The 27,838-nt window shown below is 42.5% G+C and overlaps 1 protein-coding gene across 2 annotated transcripts in view; it reads left to right on the forward strand.

Annotated features, from left to right (window-relative positions):
• nup98 (nucleoporin 98 and 96 precursor) overlaps positions 1 to 27,838 on the forward strand; it is an 84,247-nt gene that overhangs the window by 32,001 nt on the left and 24,408 nt on the right. The window contains exons 12-23 of one of the 2 annotated variants that reach the window (XM_062974394.1): positions 25 to 165; positions 1,563 to 1,696; positions 2,821 to 3,008; positions 3,272 to 3,382; positions 8,826 to 9,277; positions 14,805 to 14,918; positions 19,152 to 19,290; positions 19,399 to 19,576; positions 20,485 to 20,658; positions 24,417 to 24,608; positions 25,146 to 25,305; positions 26,261 to 26,672. In XM_062974394.1, the coding sequence (XP_062830464.1) occupies positions 25 to 165; positions 1,563 to 1,696; positions 2,821 to 3,008; positions 3,272 to 3,382; positions 8,826 to 9,277; positions 14,805 to 14,918; positions 19,152 to 19,290; positions 19,399 to 19,576; positions 20,485 to 20,658; positions 24,417 to 24,608; positions 25,146 to 25,305; positions 26,261 to 26,672 (2,395 nt within the window). The remainder of the gene's footprint in view (positions 1 to 24; positions 166 to 1,562; positions 1,697 to 2,820; positions 3,009 to 3,271; positions 3,383 to 8,825; positions 9,278 to 14,804; positions 14,919 to 19,151; positions 19,291 to 19,398; positions 19,577 to 20,484; positions 20,659 to 24,416; positions 24,609 to 25,145; positions 25,306 to 26,260; positions 26,673 to 27,838) is intronic. The other variant, XM_062974395.1, reaches the window with a different exon arrangement.

A 27,838-nucleotide genomic window follows, 5' to 3' on the forward strand; every position in this document is an offset into this window, starting at 1 on the left:
TGTTTCTTCCTCTTTCCTCCGTAGCCCTCAATCCCGGCCAGACCTCCTTGTTTGGGGGCGCCCAGCCAAAACCCGGGGGCACGCTGGGGACCGGCACCTTTGGCGCGCCTGGATTTAATACTTCGACAGCTACCCTTGGCTTCGGAGCCCCACAGCCTGCCGTGGGTAAGTACATCTCAGCGGATGGTCGCATCTCCTGAAGTTAAAAGAGGGATTTATCTCTTTTGTCTGGTGAAAAGCAAGAGGGAAACCATGGCTGCCCAGAGTTTGAAAGGACAGAGCAGAGCCAAGAGAAACAGTGATCTCTCAGGGTCCTTTCTTCCGGGGCTGCTGTGAGTTAAAGCCAGTTTAACTGCCAGTAATGACAGTCACTCTTGCCTCTATGTGGCAGCACTTGCGCCTTTCAGCAATGAACCTGTTGGACATTTGGCAAGAAAAGGGATGTGGCAAAGTCTTTTGCCTTGATGTGTGGAGGATCCAGGGATCATCACTCTGTTGTTGACCATCCATACAAGGAAAGTGGCCCCTATGGCTCACCTTTTGAAGCAGGAAGCTTCCTCTATATAAGAAAAATAACAATTTAGTTCATTTGTACCGTGTTTCCCTGAAAATAAGACAGTGTCTTATATTAATTTTTGCTCCCAAAGATGCGCTAGGTGTTATTTTCAGGGGATGTCTTATTTTTCCATGAAGAAGAGCTCACATTTATTGTTGAACATTATATACTGTACAGTAGTTGTCATCACAAACCAGCATAACCAAACAAACTGAATCCTATCAAGAATTTCTTATTACTACCATTATTTCCATGTATATGGTATGTACATTTATCGATCCTGCATGCTCTGGTGTTCTGTTCATTGGGCATGCTTCCAAACAAAAACATTGCTAGGTCTTACTTTTGGGGGAGGCCTTATATTTAGCAATTCAGCAAAACCTCTACTAGGTCTTATTTTCTGGGGATATCTTATTTTAGGGGAAACAGGGTATCAAGGCTGGCTCAAGGACCATTTGGTTGCCAAAAAACAAGATGAGCACTGTGTGTGTAGTAAAATAACAGCTGTGTGAAGTGTTCCTGCTCAGGGGCTGGTAGGGGTCTTTCAGGGTCTTACTCTTGAAGTGATTCCCCAACCTGAGTGGCCCCACAGTATTTGCAAAGGGAGTGGTTTATTGACTGACCCACTGAATGCAAAGAGGGCGGGGGTGCAAAAGAGTCCCCCTTCTCCTCATTGCTGCCTGTCAGTGCCCAGTCCCATGTCTCCTTTCATATCAGTATTGTATTCTTAGTTGAAGCTGAAATGAAGTCTGTCTTGATCCTCCCATGTCTCCATATTTAAAGATAGAGACAGGAAAGGGGTTTTGCTTGAGCCATCATGGTAGGTTGCTCTCCAGGTTCAGCTTTTAGGCCAGCAAAAAGGAAATGCCCGGCTGGCAAGAGAGTGCTTTTGTCCCAGGAGGCCCTCCAGGCAGTGGTCACAGCACAATCTCAGGCCTCCAGCCTTTATCTCCCTCGCTGGACATTAGACTAACAGGTGTTTCTGTTCCATGTTTCTGTTCCTCAGCTTTGACGGACCCAAACGCTTCAGCCGCTCAGCAAGCGATTCTGCAGCAGCACCTCAACAGCTTGACTTACTCGCCCTTCGGGGACTCCCCGCTCTTCCGGAACCCCATGTCAGACCCCAAGAAGAAAGAAGAGGTAAGCAGGGAAGGGGTTTATTTATTTATTTGCTACATTTATATCCTGTCCTTCTCACCCCAAAGGGGCGGCTTACAAATAATATTTACATACAGTGTATATCACTAGCACAGCACAACACTAACACTATATACCAGCATATTGCACCACACCACTATACTGTAATATTACCAGTAATATTACATGTAATAAATAATATAGAATTAATATTATTATATTGTATTGTTATTAGTATTACAGTAGAGTCTCACTTATCCAACATAAACGGGCCAGCAGAACGTTGGATAAGCGAATATGTTGGATAATAAGGAGAGATTATGAAAAAGCCTATTAAACATCAAAATAGGTTATGATTTTACAAATTAAGCACCAAAACATCATGTTATACAACAAATTTGACAGAAAAAGTAGTTCAATGCACAGTAATGCTATGTAGTAATTACTGTATTTACGAATTTAGCACCAAAATATCACGATGTACTGAAAACATTGACTACAAAAATGCGTTGGATAATCCAGAACGTTGGATAAGTGAGTGTTGGATAAGTGAGACTCTACTGTATATTGCATTATGGTATAATATTACAGATATTACATGTATAAATAATATATTATTATTTATTATTGTAAATTATATTTTATATTATATACATATATACACACACACACACACACACACACACACACATATACATATACATATACATATACATACATACACAAAAATACATGGTTCCCTGACTCTATGGGCTGCTGAAGGGAAGAAGGCTGTAGGGGAAACAGGACAGAGAGGATGTGAAACTATGCTTGGTCTGAACCAAGGCAAGAGTTTTATTCTCATTCATATAGCAGAATGACCTGGAACTCCAGGAATGTTATTGTTATTAACTTTATTTATACCACACCTTTCTCCCTGTGGGAACTCAAGGTGGCTAGCAATAGTGCAGTGTGGTAAAAACAGATTAAAATATAATAAATACACCTAAAATGGACTTTAAACCTCAAAGCCCTCATCATATTCACAAACTCAATTGGAACCTGGACCATGGGACAAACATAACCGGCAGCACTTGGGCTAATGGGACGATGGTTGAAGCCCACTGCTTCTTGTGCTTGGTTTTCAGAGGCTGAAGCCCACCAACCCGGCGGCCCAGAAGGCGCTGACCACCCCGACCCACTACAAGCTGACCCCTCGCCCGGCCACCCGCGTGCGGCCAAAGGCCTTGCAGACCACTGGCTCCTCCAAGTCCCACCTCTTTGACGGCCTGGATGACGACGAGCCTGCCCTCTCCAATGGGGCCTTCATGCCCAAGTGAGTATCTGCTCTCTCTGTGAATTAAATTGAGTTTGAGCTTCTAAAGCAGGCATGGGCAAACTTGGGCCCTCCAGGTGCTTTGGACTTCAACTCCCACAATTCCTAACAGCCGGCAGGCTGTTAGGAATTGTGGGAGTTGAAGTCCAAAGCACCTGGAGGGCCCAAGTTTGCCCATGCCTGCTTTAACCCATTCTCAACTTCTTGTAAAATTCACTGTACATATCCTGGCTCCAACACCGTACCATGATCTCTTGTTTCAGGAAGAGCATTAAGAAGCTGGTCCTGAAGAACCTCAACAGCAGCAGCCTCTTCTCTCCTGGCGAAAGCAACGACCTGGCCTCCCCCTCGGAGTTCCCACAGAACGGAGAACGGTGCGTCCTTCTCGCGTGGCCTCCCGCTCTTGCACTCCCTTCCTAATAATGTAGTTTTCTAAGGAAAAGGCTCTGCTGTGTTTGTCACCTCTCTGGCGTTGCCAAGTCTCTTCCATTAACAAAAGTGGGGCAAAGAGACCGGGCCAGATCTGGTCCTGTATGGATCTGGCAGAGGAGGGAAGGAAAACAAAAGAGACCCTTGTGAGGAAAGACATCTGTCTGGCTTGCCTTCGGGAATAGATGCCATCCTGACAGCTGTTGGTCCTACAGACTGCCCTGTTTTGCTGAAAGGGGAGTCTTTGAGCGAAGCAGAAAGGTCTATGTGGCTGGCCTATCAATGCAGCTACTACTACCTATAATAAAATACGTTGTCAAAGGCTTTCATGGCCGGAATCACTGAGTTTTCCGGGCTGTCTGGCCATGTTCCAGAAGCATTCTCTCCTGACATTTCGCCCACATCTATGGCAGGCATCCTCAGAGGTTGTGAGGTCTGTTGGAAATTAGGCAAGTGGGGTTTATATATCTGTGGAATGATGTCCAGGGTGGGAGAAAGAAAGAACTCTTGTCTGTTGGAGGCAAGTGTGAATGTTGCCATTGGCCACTTTGATTAGCATTGAATGGCATTTCAGCTTCAAAGTATGGCTTCTTCCTACCTGGGGGAATACTTAGCTGGGAGGTGTTAGCTGGCCCTGATTGTTTCCTGTCTGGAATTCCTCTGTTCTCTGAGTGTTCTTCTTTATTTACTGCCCAGATTTTAGAGGGTTTTTTTTAATACTGGCAGCCAGATTTTGTTCATTTTCATGAACACCCCCAACAAAGGATTCCCCCAGGCAGGAATCAGCCAAGCTTTGAAGCTACAAGGCTTTGCAATGCTAATCAAGGTGGCCAGTTGCAACATTCACACTTGCCTCCAATAGACAAAGAGTTGGGGTTGTTGTATGTCTTTCGGGCTGTGTGGCCATGTACCAGAAGTATTCTCTCCTGACGTTTCGCCCACATCTATGGCAGGCATCCTCAGAGGTTGTGAGACAAAGAGTTCTTTCTCCCACCCTGGACCTTCCCTAGATATATAAACCTCCCTTGTTAATAATAATAATATACATCACACAGTCCTAGGCACTTGGGAAGTGTCCAACGTGTGATCCAATACAACAGCCAGCAGAGTAAAGTCTGCTGTGGACTCATCTTATTTTGTTTCAAATAATAATAATAATAATAATAATAATAATAATAATAATAATAAGTTGTGATCTGTCTGTGCACTTCTTTGTTTGAGCCATGGGAAGAGGCAAGAAAGGAATAAATTATTATTATTATTATTATTATTATTATTATTATTGTTGTCAATTATGTTATTATGACACAGCAAACAAGATAGATATGCTGGATTTCATCAATTATTATTATTATTATTATTATTATTATTATTATTATTATTATTATTATTATTATGACACAGCAAACAAGATAGATATGCTGGATTTCATATCACAAAACCACAAGTTGAACACTTCCCAAGTGTCTAGGACTGTGTGATGTATTTTCGGATGATGCGTGCAGATCCCAGTAGGGTGGCCTTTTGCAGTTGGCAGATCGTAATTTTGTCAATGTCTATTGTTTCCAAATGCCGGCCGAGATCTTTTGGCATGGCACCCAGTGTGCCCATCACCACCGGGACCACATGCACTGGTTTCTGCCAGAGTCTTTGAAGTTCAATCTTGAGGTCCTGATAGCGGCTGAGCTTTTCCTGTTGCTTTATTATTATTTTATTTCTTGCCTCTCCCCATGGCTCAAACAAACAAGTGCACACACGGATCACAACTTTTTAGGTAGTCAAACTTTCACTTTTTTTACAAAGATCGAGCCAGAATGAAAAAAAAGTAGTCCAGTGAGTATGCAACAAGAGGGGCTTTATTAATTTTAGAATTCATTGAGGAAGAAAAGAAATTGAAGTCAGGTTGAAGGAAATCTTAAGGCAGGAAAAGAAGTATTTTTGTACCTGGCTCACTGAGCTTTGGCGAAGATCCCCAGCCTTATGAGTCTTAACTTGTTGCTCTTTTGGTGTCTGCTTTATATTAAGGAGCTGCATTGGTTCCCCAGTGCTTCCCTGCACAAAATGCAACTTGTTTTTGTCCTCAAACATTTTTGAGGATATTGTGGAACACTTTGTCTCATGTTTTTGCCACACTTGACTGCTTTATACTCAAAAGAGACCTTTATAAAAACGGCAAGTGGCTCTGAAATTGCTCTAACCTGATCTCCTGGCTTTGAAACAGTCTCCCCTAGACTGAAATCAAAGCAAAAGCCTTGGGTTTGTAACATATGAAGGACCTATTATAGGAAAGCACTGTTTTGCATCTGGGTTAAATCACCTTCGTTGAAGGCCTTTAAGCAGAGGCTGGATGGCCTTCTGTTAGGACTGCTTGGATTGTGTCTTCCTGCATTGAATGATGTTGTGCGGTCTCTTCCAGCTCCAGGATTCTGAGATTGATGATATCACTAAAGCCTTCCTGGGTGCCACTCTTTGCCTCGTATTTGTCTTTAGCCCAAGTCTGTTGAATATCCTGGGGCCATAATGGGGGCAGCTGGCGATGATAAGGGGCTAGTCCATCCCCTCTGGGGCTCCCATTTGGGATAAGGCTCTTTCCAAAGACTCACCACAAACCTCCCCATTGCAAGGAGGCCAAATCCTATGAGTCTCGTAACAGGTGCAGCTCAAATGCTTCCTGTCTCTGTACTGCAAATTCTGCCTTGAACTTTGTAGAGTCTGGAATAGTTTCCCCATTGACTGTGCTTTGCAAATAATAGAATCTTAGAATCCTAGAGTTGGAAAGACCCCGTGGGCCATCCAGTCCAACCCCATTCTGCCAAGAAGCAAGAAAATCACATTTAAATACTTGATTTGAGTCCACTGTTCAAGAAAGGAGGTTCCGCTTGATTATTACTAATATCTTGATTGTAGGAACAGTTTAAGCATGGTGTAGACTGCCTGGCATAGTCCTTTGGAAGTCCTTAAACACAGTTCAGTTGGGCATCTTTCCCGAGTGGGCAGAATAGACTTTGAGTCCCCTTAGTAAGATCCTATGGTTCATACAGAAGCTCTTGTGTTGTAAGTCCTTTAAAGAGTTGACAGCCAATGATACCCTGTTTCCCCGAAAATAAGACATCCCCGGAAAATAAGACCTAGAAGAGATTTTGCTGAATTGCTAAATATAAGGCCTCCCCCGAAAGTAAGACCTAGCAAAGTCTTTGTTTGGAAGCATGCCCGCCGAACAGAACGCCAGAGCATGCAGGATCAGTAAATGTACATATCATAGAGTCTTGTACATGGAAATAATGGTAATAACAAGAAATTCTTGATAGGATTCACAGTTTGTCTGGTTATGCTGGTTTGTGATGAGAACTACTGTACAGTATATAATAAATGTTCATTTTTTTGTTCAACAATAAATGTGAATTCTTCTTCATGGAAAAATAAGACATCCCCTGAAAGTAAGACCTAGCGCATCTTTGGGAGCAAAAATTAATATAAGACACTGTCTTATTTTCGGGGAAACATGGTATGATGATGTTTTCTTTGTGCTGCTTCTGCTGTGTTTGGTCTTTGAGTGGTAGAATCCTATAGTACCCTGTTTCCCCTAAAATAAGACATCCCCAGAAAATAAGACCTAGTAGAGGTTTTGCTGAATTGCTAAATATAAGGCCTCCCCCGAAAGTAAGACCTAGCAAAGTTTTTGTTTGGAAGCATGCCCGCCAAACAGAACACCAGAGCATGCAGGATTGGTAAATGTACGTACCACAGAGTGTTGTACATGGAAATATTGGTAGTAACAAGAAATTCTTGATAGGATTCACAGTTTGTCTGGTTATGCTGGTTTGTGATGACAACTACAGTATATACTAAATGTTCATTTTTTGTTCAATAATAAATGTGAATTCTTCTTCATGGAAAAATAAGACATCCCCTGAAAATAAGACCTAGCACATCTTTGGGAGCAAAAATTAATATAAGACACTGTCTTATTTTCGGGGAAATATGGTAGGAAGAGACCCCAGGGGCCATCCAGTCCAACCCTCTTCTGCCAGGCAGAAAGACACAATCTGATCCCTCCCGACAGATGGCCATCCAGCCTCTGCTTAAAAATCTCCAGAGAAGGAAGGGGATTCTACTGGACTCTGAGGCAGCATCTCCCACTGCCAAACAGCTCTGTTTACTGTCAGGAATTTCTTTCTAAGGTTTAGGTGGAATCTCTTTTCCTACAGTTTGAACCTATGGTTCCATTGTGTCCTAGTCTGTAGATCAACACACAATAAACTTGCCCCTCCTTAGTATACCATGCTCTAAAATATTTAAGCATAGTTTAAATCCTAGTTTTAAATTATGATATCTTTAAACCAAAAGGCTTTCGAGGATTAATTTTTGTAGGTTGATTCATCTGCCCACTCAACAATAGGATGCCTGGTCATAATTACTTGCACTTTACTGATTATTTTGCCATGAAACTACCTTTCCCAGATCTGTTTTTAGCCTCCCGTTTTTAATATTTTATGCAGTACATTGATTTTTATGACTGTTTTATTGATGTTGATGTCTTATTGATGTGAAAAATTGTTTTTACTGTTTTATCGTTGTTGCTGTATTTTATGTCGGGCATGGCCCCATGTAAGCTGCTCCGAGTCCCTCCGGGGAGATGGGGCGGGGTATAAAAATAAAGTTATTACAGTAGAGTCTCACTTATCCAAGCCTCGCTTATCCAAGCCTCTGGATTATCCAAGCAATTTTTGTAGTCAATGTTTTCAATATATCGTGATATTTTGGTGCTAAATTCGTAAATACACTAATTACAACACAACATTACTGCGTATTGAACTACTTTTTCTGTCAAATTTGTTGTATAACATGATGTTTTGGTGCTTAATTTGTAAAATCATAACCTGATTTGATGTTTAATAGGCTTTTCCTTGTACTCTCCTTATTATCCAAGATATTCGCTTATCCAAGCTTCTGCCGGCCCGTTTAGCTTGGATAAGTGAGACTCTACTGTATTATTATTTATTTATTTACAGCATTTGTATTCCGCCCTTCTTTCTCACCCCGAAGGGGACTCAGGGCGGATCACATTACACATATAGGCAAACATTCAATGCCTTTTAACATAGAACAAAGACAAACAAACATAGGCTCCGAGCGGGCCTCGAACTCATGACCTCCTGGTCAGAGTGATTCATTGCCGTTAATTGCAGCTGGCTTGCTCTCCCGCCTGTGCCACATCCCGGGCCCTTTAAACTGCATGGTATCTCTGGAGCATGAATGTCGCTTTGACTGTATGTCTATGAGAGTTGGAATTTATGATCCCTGTTCTCAGAGGCAGCTGAATGTGCACTCTTTGCTCAGGCCAGGCTTTGCTGCAGCCTCTCATGCTTGTGGCTTTGATATCCTCAGATTCAACTTCCTCTCCCGGTCGATGGACGAGAGCAGCGAGAACCACCGTCCAGACGGGGAGCTGGAGGAAGGGGAATCCTCCTCTCGCGACATGACGCAGTTCTACGGCAACCCTGTGGTCAGGTTGCTCCCGCAGAGCCCCGAGGAGGCCGCTCACAAGCATCACAATCACATTGCGGACGACACCATCACGGTTCTGGGCAGGCGGCCGGCGCTGCGCAACGGGCTGGAAGGCAGCCTTGAGGAGACCTTCTGCCACGAAGACTCTCTGCAGGACGACCAGGAGGAGGGGGTGGACCGAGTGCGTGAGCTGCATCCTGCTGGTGAGGCTTGGGTCCACCCAGGGCGCCACTCTCCTGCTCTCCCAGGAAATGCAGCCAGGTGCCAGGCCTGCAGGCGGAAAGAGCAGGCCGCAGCGGCCGGGGGGAGCGGGCAGAGGACGGCGCCTGCAGGTATCCACATGATCTGGCTTTTTCTGAACTGTAAACTCTGGCCCAGGTGTTGAGTGGGTGTCTTCTCTGAGGTCTCTGGGCACTAGCACATGTATGGGCCTTCTTCCAAAGGCAAACCTAGGGTGTTGTGTGGTTTCCGGGCTCAATGAACTTGTTCTAGCAGCATTTCTCCTGATGTTTTGCCTGCATTTTCTCCTGTCAGAATGCAGAGCCAGGGCTCAGGGTGTGTGTGGGTGGGTTTCTTCAAACACCATCGATCAGTCAGCTCCGGACCAGCACCCTGACGAATTGGTGAACTTCTGCCCTCACCAGTTCCTCCAATGTCAGACTCCAAGACATCTGCAGTCTGAAGTTCAAACACTTACTTAATACAGTAGAGTCTCACTTATCCAACACTCGCTTATCCAATGTTCTGGATTATCCAACGCATTTTGGTAGTCAATGTTTTCAATACATCATGATATTTTGGTGCTAAATTTGTAAATACAGTAATTACTACATAGCATTACTGCCTATTGAACTACCTTTTCTGTCAAATTTGTTGTATAACATAATGTTTTGGTGTTTAATTTGTAAAATCATAACCTAATTTGATGTTTAATAGGTTTCTCCTTAATCTCTCCCCTATTATCCAACGTATTTGCTTATCCAACGTTCTGTTGGCCCGTTTATGTTGGATAAGTGAGACTCTACTGTATTTACAAAGATATTTACAATTGCAGCAAAGTCCATCGCTCAAAGCCAGCATTCTTCGGCTCGGCTTTTCTCTCACAGTACAACAGGAGATAAGAAAACACATTCCTTAGTCCGAAGGAAGTTCCGACCTCCAAGGGCGGAAATCATGCCTCATAGGTCACAGCAGGCTGTCAGTCAAACTGGCCTGCTGTTAACTGTTTCATTGCTGAAACACACACTTGCAAAACAGCAGAAACACTTGATTTACATTTCATATACACACAAACAAATCAAACATCTCCTGCATTTGTTGCTGGCATCTTCAGAGGATCTAATGGTGGATCTAATATATATATGGGGTGTGTGTGTGTGTGTGTGTGTGTGTGTGTGTATGTGTGTGTGTGTGTGTGTGTGTGTATATATATATATATATATATATATATACAAGTTCATATATATATGGAATGCCCAGGGCAGGAGAAAGAACCAATATTGAAAAACACCAGAACCAAGGCATTAACTCATGAACTCCACTCAGACAAAGGATGTCTCCAGGCAGCAAACAATTCCAAGGGGACAAAGACCAGGGCTGATTCTAGGTAGAGGCCCTCACTAACTGACTATGTGGTCTTCAAGGTTACTCACTTGCTAATGGGTGGAGCACACTCAACACACACAAATCTAGCTTGCTAATTGCACCTTTTGCACAGAAAATGGTTCTTTCCTCCCACCCTGGACATTCCACAGGTCTATATACTCCACTTACTTGACTGTCATCAGGCCCTCTGAAGATACTAGCCACAGATGCAGGAGAAACATCAGGAGAAAATGCTACATGTCCATACATCCCAGAAACTACACAACACCCCAGAAACCACACAACACCCCAGTAATTCTGGCCGTAAAACCTTTTTGGGGTTTTCTTGGCAAGTTTTGTACCAAGTAGATATGACACGACCTTCTTCCTCTGAGGTTGAGAGAGAGTGACTTAGTCAATGTCATCCAGTGGATTTCCATGGCCGGAGTCATAGCCTGGTGCTCAAACCACTATACCATGGCTCAAAGTACAAAGTGATGCCATAGCTCAGTGCTACCTATCCCAACAGTGGTAAGCTAGTGCACACAGTTTTTGAACTCAGCTCTTGATTGTTCTGAGCCGATAGATCTCCTCTTGTTCTTTTTCTTCTGTGGAGTAGGAGAGTGAACAATGAGCCAGGATCTCTGCCAATTGACTCAGCCTTAAATCGGGGCTGTCAGACTCATTTTCATGGCCACATCTACCTTATGGTTGCCTTCAAAGTGCCATTGAACCCATGGATGGAGAATCAGTAGATATAGAGAACCAATTATATATTTTTTTTACATAGTGATTAGTGCTCTTTAGTTTTTACTCAGTTTGGGTCCCCAGATGTTACTGAATGACAACTCCCATCACTTTTGATTATTACCTGCTATTCGGACTGGGAATAATGGGAATTGCAACCCGACAACACTTGTGGCTCTGAGGCTGGAGAAAGACTAAGTCAGGATGGTGGAACAAAGTTCATTTTGTTGTTGAAGGCTTTCATGGCTGGGATCACAGGGTTGTTGTATGTTTTCCGGGCTGTATGGCCATGTTCCAGAAGTATTCTCTCCTGACGTTTTTCCCACATCTATGGCAGGCATCCTCAAAGGAGATACTTCACAACCTCTGAGGCTGCCTGCCATAGATGTGTGCGAAACGTCGGGAGAGAATATTTCTGGAACATAGCCATACAGCCCGGAAAACATACAACAACCCAAAGTTCAATTTAACGTCGGGCGTCATATCCACATACCTTGTATCTAGATTCAAGCCCCACTATCCTGACTCAGCCTTTATTTATTATTTTATTTACAGCATTTATATTCTGTCCTTCTCACCCCGAAGGGGACTCAGGGCGGATCACATTACACATATAGGCAAACATTCAATGCCTTTTAACATAGGACAAAGACAACAACATAGCTCCGAGCGGGCCTCGAACTTATGACCTCCTGGTCAGTGATTCATTACAGTTAATTGCACTGGCTTGCTCTCCCGTCTGCGCCACAGCCCCCAGCCTTTCCAAAGTTACCGCTTGTATCAGCTCTAGCCATAATGTCTAATGATGAGGAACCCAGAGTTGGATTATGGTCTGGATGAGGAAGACAAAAGGTCATGGCCAGCTGGATTCGTCCGACAGGCCTTGCATTTGACACATGTGCATGATTAAATCTTTAAAAAGAGCTCACCTTGCAAGGACTTTGGGACGGTCCAGGGGCTGCTGGGCTTGTTCAGGTGGGTTTAGTCCAGGCTGTTGGGAATTGTGGGAATTGGAAGTCCAGATCACCTGGAGCGGCAGAGTTTGCCCATACCTGGTTTAGTCCACATTGTCCCCAGAAGCTCCTCTGTCATTTTTGCAATGTAGTGAGGCGACAGAGTAGACCTTTTGGACACAGTATCATTCCTTTAATGCAGAGCTTTCTAAACTGAATGTTATGGTATGTTCAGTTGTCAGGTGCAATCTGTAGGCGTGTCACACAGAAGTAACAAAATCAAATACAGTGTTCCCTCACTTATCGCGGGGGTTGTGTTCTAGGACCTCCCGCAATAAGTGAAAATCCTCAAAGTAGGGACACTATATTTGTTTTAATATTTATACATTATTTTAGTACAGTAGAGTCTCACTTATCCAACGTAAACGGGCCAGCAAAAGCTTGGATAAGTGAATATCTTGGATAATAAGGAGGGATTAAGGAAAAGCCTATTAAACATCAAATTAGGTTATGATATTACAAATTAAGCACCAAAACTTCATGTTATGCAACAAATGTGACAGAAAAAGTAGTTCAATACGCAGTAATGTTATGTTGTAATTACTGTATTTACAATTTTAGCACCAAAATATCATGATACAGTAGAGTCTCGCTTATCCAACATAAACGGGCCAGCAGAACGTTGGATAAGCGAATGTGTTGGATAATGAGGAGAGATTAAGGAAAAGCCTATTAACCATCAAAATAGGTTATGATTTTACAAATTAAGCACCAAAACATCATGTTTTACAACAAATTTGACAGAAAAAGTAGTTCAATACGCAGTAATGTTATGTAGTAATGACTGTATTTACGAATTTAGCACCAAAATATCACGATGTATTGAAAACATTGACTACAAAAAGGCGTTGGATAATCCAGAACGTTGGATAAGCAAGTGTTGGATAAGTGAGACTCTAGTGTATATTGAAAACATTGACTATAAAAATGGCTTGGATTATCCAGAGGCTTGGATAAGCGAGGCTTGGATTAGTGAGACTCTACTGTATTTATACATTATTTTAGTAGTTATATACTATTTTAAGTCTTTATCAACCAATCATGTGTTGATAAATCGCCTCCTCCTCCTGTTGCTGCTTGGGCTCCTTTTCTCTCCCTTCCTTAGGATGTACAGTGTAATTTTTATGATTTATAATAGTATTTTAGAGTTTACTAACTGTGCCCGGCCACGCGTTGCTGTGGCAAAGTGGTGGTGGTATTGGTTAAAAATTGTTGTGTAATTTTTATTTGATGTTATTTGTATTTTTTAAATTAATTTTATTGTACGTTATCTTTTTATTTATTATATATTATTATTTTCTTGTATTATTTTTAGTTATTTTCTGTAATTATAGTATTTTATTGTATTAATTTTTTTTAGTGTTTTTAATTATTTTTAGTGTTTTTTATTATTTTGTATTGGGTTGCTAGGAGACCAATTTGGAGGAGCTTAGCCTTCTAGCTGGCAGCAATTGGATAAAAGCAATTATTCCTCTCCCTCTAATTAGGACTTTATTTTTTTCTTCTTGTATCAACCTAGAGCCGTGGATGATGGGTTGTGTTGTCAAATTTCGAGGTTGGGGGGCCTGTGGTTTTGTTGTTTTGTCTGGTGCCGTGATTCCATCACTCTTTTATATATATAGATTGTAAAACCACACAAGAGCGAATCTACGGAAAGTGAACTGCGAAATAGTGAGGGAACACTGTATAACTAAAAGGATTTCATGAGATATATTGTGCCCTCATCCATTTCGTTATTACAGTAGAGTCTCACTTATCCAACATAAATGGGCCGGCAGAACGTTGTATAAGTTAAAATGTTGGATAATAAGAAGGGATTAAGGAAAAGCCTATTAAACGTCAAATTACGTTATGATTTTACAAATTAAGTACCAAAACATGTTTTACAACAAATCAACAGAAAAAGTAGTTCAATACATGGTAACGTTATTGGTAATAATTTTATTTATGAATTTAGCACCAAAACATAGCAATGTATTGAAAGCATTTACTACAAAAACATTGGCTACTAACAAATTGACTACAAATAAAGACAGAATTGCATATAATGAACCTACAGTAACAACATTGTCAAAAATTAAATCAGTAAAAAGTTCAGTCCTTGCTGCCTAGAGAAAGAGCTGTGGATCCAAGTGGGAGGGCAGACTGCGTTGGATAATCCAGAACGTTGGATAAGCGAAGGTTGGCTAAGTGAGACTACTGTATAATTTATCTGTGTGTCTGTATCTCTAATAAGGGGCTGGTTTAATTTCCGATTTGCTAGTAAAACTAAATTACTGTGTTGCAAAACGATGCATGTCTTAAGAAGCCATGTCACCAATGTGAAACGGTTTGAAAGCTCTGCTCTATTCTACACTTGGTTTTAACTACAGAGTTGTTCCTTTCAGTTTACACATTAAAATTAGGAAAACTATGATGTGTTTCCCTTCACTTTGCTCTGCCATTTAATCACTGCATTTGCTGCTATAGTAGATGAGAAGTGTGCCCCTTAATATCCCGGTTGTGCTTTTTCCAGGGATTGTTTTGACGCGCGTGGGGTATTACACCGTTCCGTCTATGGAAGAACTGGCCAAAAGGACTGACGACCGAGGGGAGTGCATCGTGTCGGACTTCACCATTGGCCGCAAAGGTGAGCGCATGCACCTCTTGCTCTGATTCCCACCTCCGTCTTTTAGAAGACCTCAAGGAGGGACTGTCCTCCCTGGCGTTCATGCTTGAAAGCTTCCTCTCCTCCAGAAATTAGGAAGAGAAAGTTCCAATCCCCTGCCCTTGCAAGCTCATGGCGCACTGCCGCAACCACAATTAACTTCTATTGGATTTTGGTTGCAGATTGTAACCAGCCATTAAAGTACCAGGCATTACAGTACATCATATATGTCAGAGTGCGCGGTTTGGATAAGCACACATGCAGCGGAAGATCAACGAAGAATCACTGGCACCAATAAAGAGGCTGAAGCCTGTTTGGCTTTCTACAAAAGATTTACTAACAAACGGAAAACTCTCAAGACGACATATACATACAGAGTGCAAATAGGCAGAGAGAAGAACAGATAACATAGCAAGCTATTTATAACCACCTCTGCTGTCTGATGCAATACACAGTTAACTCTTTACACACTCGCATAGTGGACAGCAGACAGCGTGATGCAATCTCCAGCTCACATTGCAACACTATAACTTAATTACATTTAAACAACTCTATATACAATCATTCCCACTTCAACAATATATGCACCTGTAAGATAGAAGGGCGGGGATATCATTTTATAGAATCCTAGAGTTGGAGTGGACCCTCTAAACCAGGGGTCCCCAAACTAAGGCCCGGGGGCCAGATGCGGCCCTCCAAGGTCATTGACCTGGCCCCCGCCCTCGGTTTTAGACTTAGGCTTGCCCAAAGTCTGAAATGACTTGAAGGCACACAACAACAACAATCCTACTTAACTTGACTATCTCATTGGCCAGGAGCAGGCCCACACTTCCCATTGAAATCCTGATAGGTTTATGTTGGTTAAAATTGTTTTTATTTTTAAACTAGCTGTTCCCGGCCACGCGTTGCTGTGGCAAAGTGGTGGTGGTATTGGTTAAAAATTGTTGTGTAAATTTTATTTGACGTTATTTGCATTTTTTATTAATTTTATTGTAAGTTATATTTTTATTTATTATATTTTATTATTTTCTTGTATTATTTTTAGTTATATTCTGTTATTATAGTATTTTATTGTATCAATGTTTTAGTGTTTCTTATTGATTTTTTTTTTGGTTGCTAGGAGACCAAGTTGGAGGAGCTTAGCCTTCTAACTGGCAGCAATTGGATAAAAGCAATTATTCCTCTCTCTCTAATTAGGACTTTATTTTTCTTTTCTTTTTGTTGTATCAACCTAGAGGCATGGATGATGGGTTGTGTTGTCAAATTTCGAGGTTGGGGGGGCTGTAGTTTTGTTGTTTTGTGCGTCGCCGTGATGCCATCACTCTTTTATATATATAGATATTGTATTGTTCATTTATTTACTAAAATTGTGCTATGGTAATAATATAACATATTGTGTATACATATAATATTGATAATAATATTATAATGTAATACAATATAATACTTATTTATTTGTTTATTTATTACAGTATTTCTACCCCGCCCTTCTCACCCAGTATGGGACTTAGGGCGGCTAATAATAATAATAATAATAATAATAATAATAATAATACATTGTAATAATATTGTATAATATAATAATATTAATTATATATTATATATTAAATGTAATATTACTAATAATAATATGGTATAGTGGTATAGTACAATATAGTAATATATAATGCTAATATTGTGCTATGCTAATAATATAATATATTGTATGTACATACAACTTGTAAGCCGCTGAGTCCCCTTTGGGGTGAGAGAGGGTGGGGTATAAATGTAGCAAATAAATAAATAAATAAATAATAGAATCGTAGAGTTGGAAGAGACCTCGCGGGCCATCCAGTCCAACCCCCTGCAAGAAGCAGGAAATAAATAAATGATTGTTGTTGGGGTTTTTTTGTACTACAAATAAGACGTGCAGTGTACATAGGAATTTGTTCGTTTTTTTTCTCCAAATGATAATCTTGAGGGACCATGAACTGGCCCTCCCCTTTAAAAGTTTGAGGACCCCTGCTCTAAACCATCCAGTCTAACTCCCGTCTGCCAGGCAGGAAAACACAGTCTAAGCCCTCCTGATGGATGGCTATCCAGCTTCTCTTTCAAAACGTCCAAAGAAGGAGACTCCCAGGCAGAAAGGAGCATATTCCATTGCCAAACAGCTCTTACTTACTGTCTTGAAGTTCTTCCTAATGTTCAGGTGGAATCCCTTTTTCCGTAATTTGAATCCATGGCTCTGTGGTGTCCCAGTCTCCCGGGCAGCGGAAAGCAAGCTTGACTTCTCCTCAATGGAACCTCCTTTATTTATTTATTTATTTATTTATTTACAGTAGAGTCTCACTTATCCAACATAAATAGGCTGGCAGAACATTGGATAAGCAAAAATGTTGGATAATAAGGAAAAGCCTATTAAACGTCAAATTACGTTATGGTTTTATAAATTAAGTACCAAAGACATCATGCTTTACAACAAATTGACAAAAAAAGCAGTCCATGGTAATGTTATGTAGTAATTACTGTATTTACGAATTTAGCATCAAAACATCACAATATATTGAAAACATTGACTAAAAATTTTTTCCTACTAACAAATTGACTACAAATAAAGATAGAATGGTATAAAATGAACTTACAGTAGCAACATTGTCAGGTGAGAAGGGCGGGATATAAATGCTGGAAATAATAAATAAATAAATAAATAAATAAATAAAAAGTTCAATCCTTGTTGCCTAGACAAACAACTGTGGATTGGGGCGGGAGGCAAACTGCATTGGATAATCCGGAACATTGGATAAGCCAATGTTGGATAAGTGAGACTCTACTGTATCATATTTATAACCCACCCTTTATCACCCTGAGGGGGACTCAGAGCAGCCTTACAAGTAGGCAACCATTCCATCTATATATATAAAAGAGTGATGGCATCATGGCAGCGGACAAAACAGCAAAACTACAGGCCCCCCAACCTCGAAATTTGACAACACAACCCATCATTCACGGCTCTAGGTTGATACAACAAAAAGAAAAGTAAAATAAAGTCCTATTTACAGGGAGAGGAATAATAGTTTTTATCCAATTGCTGCCAGTTTGAAGGCTAAGCTCCGCCCACTTGGTCTCCTAGCAACCTCCTCAGCCCAGGGGACAGGCACAGTTAGGCCTCACTTAGGCCTCTTCCACAGATTATCAGATTTTAACTGGATTATATGGCAGTGTAGACTCAAGGCCCTTCCACACAGCTATATAACCCATTTAGAATCTTATATTATCTGCTTTGAACTGGATTATCTTGACTCCACACTGCCATATAATCCACTTCAGTGTGCATACTAAACATAAAGACAACCATACAACAGACATTCAATACCATCACTACCTCAACAATTTCTCACGAACACCACCAGACAACGCCACAGCAACGTGTGGCCGGGCACAGCTAGTGCTATATAAAACAGACATACAATTAAAACAAACATGTACATTAAAACCAAAGAATTAACATATCTAAACATTCAATCAGTTATTAAAACTGTTGGAGGAATGTATTGTGTAATTTTGAAATTTCACTTATGGTTTAAAGCAAACTGTGTGTGCCTGTAATGTGCAATATAATGCAGCATTCTAGTAGTGTAAGAGTTAAATGTATAGAGTAGAGATTTATTGCTAGAGGGAAACTGTGTAGTTTCCGGATATGTAACAGGACATTCGTCACTGCTCTGGAATGTGGGTGGCGACAGTTGAGAGATGGTGAGCTTCACTTGTGGCCATCGATCATGTCGGATGCTTAGATGTTACGCTCTGGCAAAGCTATGTACATATTGTAATTGCTGAGAAGTGTGGATTTATTTCTGTGTGACCAAGCAGACTGCTAGATTGCTGGAGAAGAAGGGAAATTGAGACAGAAGGTGAATGTGTCTCAATTTAACCCTTTCCTGACAAAAACCACATGCTCCAAGCTTGCAATCTGCAGCCATTCCAGTCATCATTGCATGTCATTGTCGTCATTTCAAGCATTCAGGCCTGGCTCCCATGTCATTTTCTCTCAGCTTCTTTTTCTCCAAACCAGATATCCTCAGTTCCCTCAGACCTTTGATCCTTTTAGGCTGTTGCTATTTTATGGCTGGCTGGAGATGACTCTCTCATGGGCAGTTAGGCAGTTAGTAGGCCGGAAGGTTTTCTGTGGCCGGATCTGGGTGTGGACTGAGACTGTGCTGGGTGTCTTCCCTTCAGGTTACGGCTCAATCTGCTTTGAGGGCGAAGTCAACCTCACCGACTTGAACCTGGATGAGATCGTTCACATCCGCAGGAAGGAGGTCATTGTCTACCCGGATGACGAGCCAAAGCCTCCCGTCGGGGAAGGCCTGAACAGGTGACAACACTGGGTTCCCTCTTTGGTTCCCCTCGTTTTGTTGCCCCCGGGGGAAGCCCAGTCGTGTTTTGTTGGGTGAGGTTTGTTATAGCATCTCCTCTTCCGCAGGCCGGCCGAAGTCACTCTGGACGGCGTTTGGCCCACGGACAAGACCTCGCGCTGCCTGATCAAGAGCCCTGAGCGGCTGGCGGAGATGAACTACGAAGGCCGGCTGGAGGCCGCCTCCCGGAAGCAGGGGGCCCAGTTCAAGGAGTACCGCCCCGAAACAGGCTCGTGGGTCTTTAAGGTAAGAAGAGAACGGAAAATGAGCCTCTGTACTGAAAATGTTCAGCAGGTATGGGTGAACGTTGGCCCACCATGTGTGTAGGTTATCTCCCTCCCTATACACCTTCCGGAAACAATTAAAGACTTGGATGTTCTGTTTGGCTGTCGGCAAGACAGTCATGAGATAATCCAGCTCTAGCTCTAGATGATGTTATTGATAATCAATCCCTCACCTTATTAGGTCTCTATTTCTTATGCACTTTAACCATTATCCTATTTTGTATTGCTGTCTTAATCTCCCCTCCCATGAAGACTTGGTGGTTGGTTGATATTATAAACTACTGTTATAATACTTCATTTTATGTTGTACTGTTGTTTTTACCTATGTTATACTGTGACTTGTATATTATGTTTTTGTCTACTCTATTTTAATTGTGATGTTGGGCTTGGCCACCCTGCGGAGAGATGGTGGTGGGATATAAAAATAAAGTTATTATTATTATTATTATTATTTGAAACACAACAAGATGAGTCCACAGCAGACAGTCTGCTGGGTGTTGTATTGGATTACATCATCATTATTATTATTATTATTATTATTATTATTATTATTATTATTATTATTATTTGAAACACAACAAGATGAGTCCACAGGAGACACTGTGCTGGCTGTTGTATTAGATCACATTATTATTATTATTATTATTATTATTATTATTATTATTACTATTTGAAACACAACAAGTTGAGTCTACAGTGGACACTCTGCTGGCTGTTGTACTGGACCACACGTCGGACACTTCCCAAGAACCACCTTGACTGGCTTGTGCCAGAGTCTTTGCAATAATAATATAATAATTATTATTATTGGGCTTCAACTCCCACAATTCCTAACAGCCTACCGGGCGGTGCTTTTATTTCTCCTCCCAGGTGTCTCACTTCTCCAAATACGGCTTGCGCGATTCCGACGAGGAGGAAGAGGAAGGCCAGCCTTCCAAAGCAGAGGCCAAGAAGCTGAAGACGTCCCAAGTGACCCCCGCCGGCCAGCTGGCCTCCCAGCAGCAGCAGACGGCTCTGAATGGGAAACCCGCAGTTCCCGCCAAGGTGAGGGGAGGAGCGGCCGAGGCGGACTGGGAAGAATCACGTGACTAGCGGCAGACCCGGCCACCTTCAAAACAAAACAAAACAAAAGTCTGTCTGTGATATTTTCCCCCTTTCCTGTGTGGAAAAATGACCTAAGTTATTCCGTTTGGTGATGGAGAGGGAAACATTAAAAATGGATGGTTGTATTCCCCCTTTTGTTGTCTTGCTTTAACACATTTATACATTTGCTCACTATGTCTGTCATGTCCACAAGCAAGAAGCCACTACAGCTAGAAATGCAATCCAATGATAAGAACTATACAACAACAATTAAACCAAAATATAATCCATGTGTTACCAACACACATACATTCATAGAAAGTAAAACTCTATATTCAGAGAAAGTAAAACTGTATAGGTCCACTCCGTCATTGATAATGATACACTGAATTGATATACTCAAAGAACGAAATTGACTACTCCAGGTTTTTCATACCTGCATAACCACCACCTGAGGAAGACTACACAGTCGAAACCGGTCGTGGATGGTGACTAACCTTGGACTTGTTTAGATTGGATTTCATAACAGGATTCACCTACTTGGACATTAAATTTGGACTCACAATTAGAGATTTATACAGTCCTCCATGAGGAACATGAACTCTGGTGGGCATTAGACTCAAAAACTCTGAATATACAGTTTTACTTTCTCTGAATATAGAGTTTTACTTTCTATGAATGTATGTGTGTTGGTAACACATGGATTATATTTTGGCTTAATTGTTGTTGTATAGTTCATATCATTGGATTGCATTTCTAGCTGTAGTGGCCTCTTGCCTGTGCATTTCAGGGAATCCTTTCTTTGTGTTGTCATGTCCACAACACAGCCCTTCAGATTTTCATGGGGGCTGCATTCCCTCCCTCATTTTTGCCCAAAATGGTTTCTGGTCCATCTTGGGAATGGCACAGAGGAGGAATCCACTTCAGCTGGCATCTGGGCTGTGGCAGCCAGGCCCTGTTTTCCACCGAGCAGCTCCACTGAACTTTCATTTCCTTCATTTAGCTTGACAAGCATCATATGGTTCTTACGTTTTTACTCAATCTGGTATTTCCTCCCCCCCCCCCCCCCACCCCCATACAGTGTGCCCTCACTACTTCGCGGTTCGCATTTTGCGGACTCACTGCTTCATGATTTTTAATAAACACTAAAATAATAGTATAAATCATAAAATAATATTATAAATCCCTCTTTCTACTTCCTTCTGTAGATCTTAAAAAGCCATTTCTTGATTTAAGGCATTGGCATGCTGGCTGATATCTGAACAGGGGATTCGCTGGAGATGCCACTGCCTTGGTCCTTTCATTACATTCTGCTACTTCCCAGCGGATGTCAGGTGGTGTAATGCCAGCTAAGCAGTATAATTTCTCCAGCAGTGTTGGTCATAGACATCCTGTGATAATGCCACATCCATTGTTTTAGCATGGTGGGATGTATTCCACACTGGGTATGCGTATTCAGCTGCAGAGTAGCCAAGCACAAGGGCAGATGTCTTACCTGAGTCTGGTTGTGATCCCCAGGTTGTGCCAGTCAGCTTTCCTATGATGTTGTTTCTAGCACCCACTTTTTGCTTGATATTCAAGCAGTGTTTGTGGGTCGGAGCACGGTCCAGAGTGACTTCCAGATGTTTTTGCTGTGCTGCAATGCTCCAGGGGATTCCTTCCCAGGTCATCCTCAGAACTCAAAATGCTTGTCTGTTCTTAAGGTGAAAAGCATATGTCCTAGTTTTAGACAGAACAGGAATCTGCTGGTTTTCCCCATAATAGGCAGTAAGAGTACCTAAAGCTTCTGTTCAACCATTTCAAAGCTTCTTACTTGGGTGGTCATGGCACAATCGTCAGCATAGATGAAACTATCCCTTCTGGCAGTGGCTGATCATTTGTGTAAATGTTGAACACTGATGGAGCAAGACGCTCCCCCGAGGCAGGCCATTCTTCTGTTTTCGCCATCTGCTTATTTGACCCTGGATCTCAACAAAAAAGGTTCTACACCAGAAGTTATTTGCAGAATGGGACCAGGACTTTGAACAAGAGTAGAAGTAGAAATGAGATACAGTAGAGTCTCACTTATCCACCGTTCTGGATTATCCAACACATTTTTGTAGTCAATGTTTTCAATACATCGTGATATTTCGGTGCTAAATTCGTAAATACAGTAATTACTAAGTAGCATTACTGCGTATTGAACTATTTTTTCTGTCAAATTTGTTGTGTAACATGATGTTTTGGTTCTTAATTTGTAAAATCATAACCTAATTTGATGTTTAATAGACTTTTCCTTAATCCCTCCTTATTATCCAGCATATTCGCTTATCCGACATTCTGCCGGCCCATTTATGTTGGATAAATGAGACTCTACTGTACAATAATTATGCGACTCACTGATTGCCCCCACTTGGACTTGAAATGCGCCTGAATGTATATTTATAACTATGCAGGTTTTTTAAATGTAAGCTCTCAATTTTAATGTAATTTTTTAATTTAAATTGATTTTTAAATGTGATATAAATTGTTTTGATGTTTATGGGAGGGGGGAAAGCACAGGAAAATGGTTATGAAAAGAAACAGGATTGCAGGGTTGTTGTGTGTTTTCCGGGCTGTCTGGCCATGTTCCAGGAGCATTATCTCCTGACGTTTCGCCCACATCTATGGCAGGCATCCTCAGAGGTTGTGAGGTATATGATGCCTGCCATAAATGTGGGTGAAACGTCAAGAGAGAATATTTCTTGAACACAGCCATACAGCTCGGAAAACACACAACAACCCTGTGACTCCGGCCATGAAAGCCTTTGACAACACAAGAAACAGGATTGTTTTGGAACAAGAGGAACAGAGAGACGCCGGATTGAAGGACGGAGCTGGGAGGGGGAAAATGCAGACAGGAAAGGAGGAAAAGGTTTTCGGGTGTGTGCATGTTTACTTTAATCTGACTCTGGTCCTCTATAACTGTTTACTAATATTAGATCTATTAGTAAACATGGCCTGAATGTTTGATTTATGTATTTAAGTTTCTATTTTTGTTATTTTTGAGTTGTTCGATAAGTACACCTGATGTTGTTCATTTTATTGTTTATGATTTCTAATGTATGGTTGGCATTTTGCCATTATGTTGTAAACCGCTTTGAAGTGCCCCCAGGGGTGAGAAAAGTGGTACAGTAGAGTCTCACTTATCCAACAATCACTTATCCAACGTTCTGGATTATCCAACGCATTTTTGTAGTCAATGTTTTCAAAACATTGTGATATTTTGGGGCTAAATTCGTAAATACAGTAATTACTACATAGCATTACTGCCCATTGAACTACTTTTTCTGTCAAATTTGTTGTATAACATGATGTTTTGGTGCTTAATTTGTAAAATCATAACCTAATTTGATGTTTAATAGGCTTTTCCTTAATCCCTCCTTATTATCCAACATATTCGCTTATCCAACGTTCTGCCAGCCCGTTTATGTTGGATAAGTGAGACTCTATTGTATATAAATGCAGTAAATAAATAATAAATAATATAGAACCCATCATGCAGATCACTCTGGTGTAGCGCTCCGCTTTTGCAATGGTACCCACCCAATAGTGTCTTTCTGCAGATTAAGCTATTGTATTTTAAACTTGTTTCTAGTGTCTGACTGGAAATCAAACTGTACACTGAGCCTCAACCGTGGTTCTCTTTTATTAACGCCCCGGCCTTAAGACCTGCTGTGCCTCCTCCTTGTTCCTCCTAGAGTTCAGACGCGGAGACGCTGGCAAAGAGCATGGAGCTGGACAGTGACATGGCAGACATCACCCAGGAGGCCCCCCAGGCCTTTGCTGCAGCGGAGGAAGAGGAGGAACAAGGCCTGGCGGAGGAGATGGAGCCGGTCCCAGCCTCGGCCCACATCGCCTCCTCCCTGGACATCAACCCCCACACCTTGCAGGTGATTCCCTGGCCTTTTGTGGCTCTCACCTGCATACCTGGCACACACAGGCCTCTTGGGATGGAGGTTGTTGCCCCTCTTCTGCCAGAGGGAGTTGAAGTCCAAAACACCTGGAGGGAGGGACAAAGTTTGGCCAAGCCTGCTATATACTGTTTAGTAAAGGTAAACGTTTCCCCTGACATTAAGTCCAGTCGTGTCCGACTCTGGGGTTGGTGCTCATCTCCATTTCTAAGCTGAAGAGCCGGCATTGTCAGTAGACACCTCCAAGGTCATGTGGTCATTGGCATGACTGCATGGAGCGCCGTTACCTTCCCACTGGAGCGGTACCTATTGCTCTACTCACATTTGCATGTTTTTGAACTGCTAGGTTGGCAGAAGCTGGAGCTAACAGCAGGTGCTCACTCCGCTCTTCAGATTCGAACCAAGTTCAGCAGCTCAGCATTTTAACACACTGCGCCATTGGGGGCTCCTATATACTGTTTGGATTTCCGTAAAAAGCTGACCACGTGAAGGGTTCCGTCTGCCCTTGTTTTCCAGATCATGAAGGCCTCCTTGCTGGTGGACGATGACGATTTGGACTTGATCCTGGACCACCGTCCGAGGAGACAGGCCGCACCGCAGGACACCTCCCTGGAGATCTGCTCCCCCCGGACCCCCATCTCCTCCTTGGTGCAAGGCCAGAAGAGCCGTCTGTCAGGTACTGCAAGAGCCACAATCCTTACTCCTTATTATTACAATATCTGCGATTCTCTGCCACAAATCACAAGATCTAAGGGCGGTGTGCAGATGAAACCCGTACGAAACCAATTTAAAAAGTTTGGAACACTAAAGAATTCATGTCACACTCTTAAACTCCGTTTCTTTTAAAATAAACAATTGAGTAATTAACGCAGGCTTGGACCTTTAAAGATTTGGGCTGAACCCTCCTCCAAAAGGCTTCGATAGAAAAGACTTAAACTGTGGAACATAATTTCTTTAATTAATACGGATTATTCCTGAGCTTAGAATACTGTTGCAGCGCAACTGATTCACACCACTTCTGGATGTCACAGTTCAAGGTGGACGTTGATAAGCTGGACTGAGATGCCTGGGGGTCAAGCGGAGTCCCCTTCCTTCTTTGGGGTTTTTCAGCAGATGCTGGATGGGCATCTGTTGGTAGGGATAGGATGATGTTTTCCTGCATTGCACAAGCGGGCTAGACTGGATGGTCCTTAGGGTCCCTTCCAACTCTGGGATTCTGTGCGATGTGAGTCAGCGAGCAGTGAGTGTCAAGACCTGCCTTTCTCCTCCTTTGGAAGCCAGGCAGGTGAATGTCTTGCACTGACATAGACTTCACACACACTCAGGCCTGGAAACTTGCTGTATGCATCCTTTAAATACTGCAGACACTCACTCTATATTGCTAGTCTGTTTAGAGAACACTGCTATCCTAGTCCCCTGCTTTTAGTGTTTTTAAGTTTGGCTCACTCATGTTTTTAGAAGTTTGTTTTCCTCCTCATCCTGGAGAGAAGTGGTGCCATTCAGACCAAATGTCCAGTTTAGAGAAAGCTGCTATCACGGTGCCTTGCTTGTGGTGTTTCTAGCTTTGCCTTCTCTGTTTTCTGAATTTTGCCTTCCTAATCCTGACCCCTTCTGTCCCCATCTCCCTTCAGTCGGTGGGCTGCTGCAGTCGAGGTTATCGGGAGTCTCCTCCCTCCTCCAGGACGCCCGCCCACAGAGGACCTCCTCCCTGGCGGGGCCGCCTCCCTCGCTGCCCTGGCCGGCCCTCTCGCCCTTGACCCCGATCTTTGCGGCCCCCGGCCCGGCCCCCGAGGCGCCCCTGAAGACGGTCGGCACCCGCAGGCACCCGGCCCTGGTGCCCCTGGAGAAGTCCGTGGCCTGTGGGAAGGGTCGTCTGCTGAAGGACATGGGCCTCTTCATGGGACGCTCCTTCCGCGTCGGATGGGGCCCCCGCTGGCTCCTGGCCCACGGCGGAGAGCGCCTGAGCACCTGTGGAGAAGCCAAGGACCTCCAGAACGAGTCCATGGAGTACGGATTCCTGCCCACACCAGTCACCCCAAAACAGTGAGTCATTCTCTCCTTGTAGGAACATTTGGTCTCTATAGCAGAGTGGAGCGCAGCGTATGTTTGCTTGTGACAGTGGTTGTTGTTATAATCTTATGCAATATTGTTTTATACTTATGTATATTTTTATGTTATACTAGCTTTGCCCGGCCACGTGTTGCTGTGGCATATGGGAATCATTTGTGTTGTGGTAATCTCTGAGCGGTTAGACTCAATTTAACCCTCTCTGGGGGAGATTCCACCAAAATGCAGCAGAGTAGCAAAAGCAAAGCTTTCAAATGCAGCAGTTACTTACACTGGCGAGCAAGAGAAGCCTTTTTAGGATTGCAATGGACTGCAGAGTCTCAATAAAAGTTCAAAAAGTATTTATTCAGGTAAAAAGAACTCCATTGTAGATAGAAAGGCTTGGGAGCTGTCTAGATTACTATAGACTGGTTTCTAAGGAAAAATAAGAAAGGAAAAATAACAAACATCTACATAGTTACATCTTGCCAGGAGAGATGGCAGGATGCTGCTTGTTAGCTTGAAGAACAAAGGGAGAAGAAGCGAACCAAAAAGGTTCCGACCTCATGGTCCAGTTTATTGGGGCCATAAAAGACATTCTGACCAATGGGAAGTTAGTGTCCCTAAAGATTCACATTTCTACTAACTTCAAAGTAAGGGATGTGGCGTAAACAGGATAGAGTGAAACACAGTCAAGCCTGTCTAGGCATGCTTTGGAAACAGGGAAAGGATTCCCTCAATCTAACTCTTATCATCTATCTAACTACATTTGGACTTGAGTAGTCCAGGATGATTTCCCAACAATTTGTTGGCCAGGTGAAATGGCAGTGTGAACTCTAGATAATCCAGTTCAAAGGAGATACTGTGGATTATCCTGCCTTGGCATTCTGGGTAATATAACTGTGTAGAAGGGCCTTGAGTCTACACTGCCATAAAATCCAGTTCAAATCAGATAATATGTATTTTATAGGCTATGTCGAAGAGGCCTAACTGCTTGTGCCCTGGGCGCCATCTTGGCTGAGGGAGTTGCTAGGACACAAAGGGGGCGGGGCCTAAAGGCAGCCGGGGGGGGGGGGGAGGCTAAAGGTAGCAGAGCCTACTTTTCTAACTGGTAGTTAAGGGGAAAAAACATCCTCTGTAATTGGACTATTTTTCTAGGTTTT

This window comes from Anolis carolinensis, chromosome 3, assembly GCF_035594765.1.
Source record: "Anolis carolinensis isolate JA03-04 chromosome 3, rAnoCar3.1.pri, whole genome shotgun sequence".
Taxonomy (NCBI): Eukaryota; Metazoa; Chordata; class Lepidosauria; order Squamata; family Dactyloidae; genus Anolis; species Anolis carolinensis.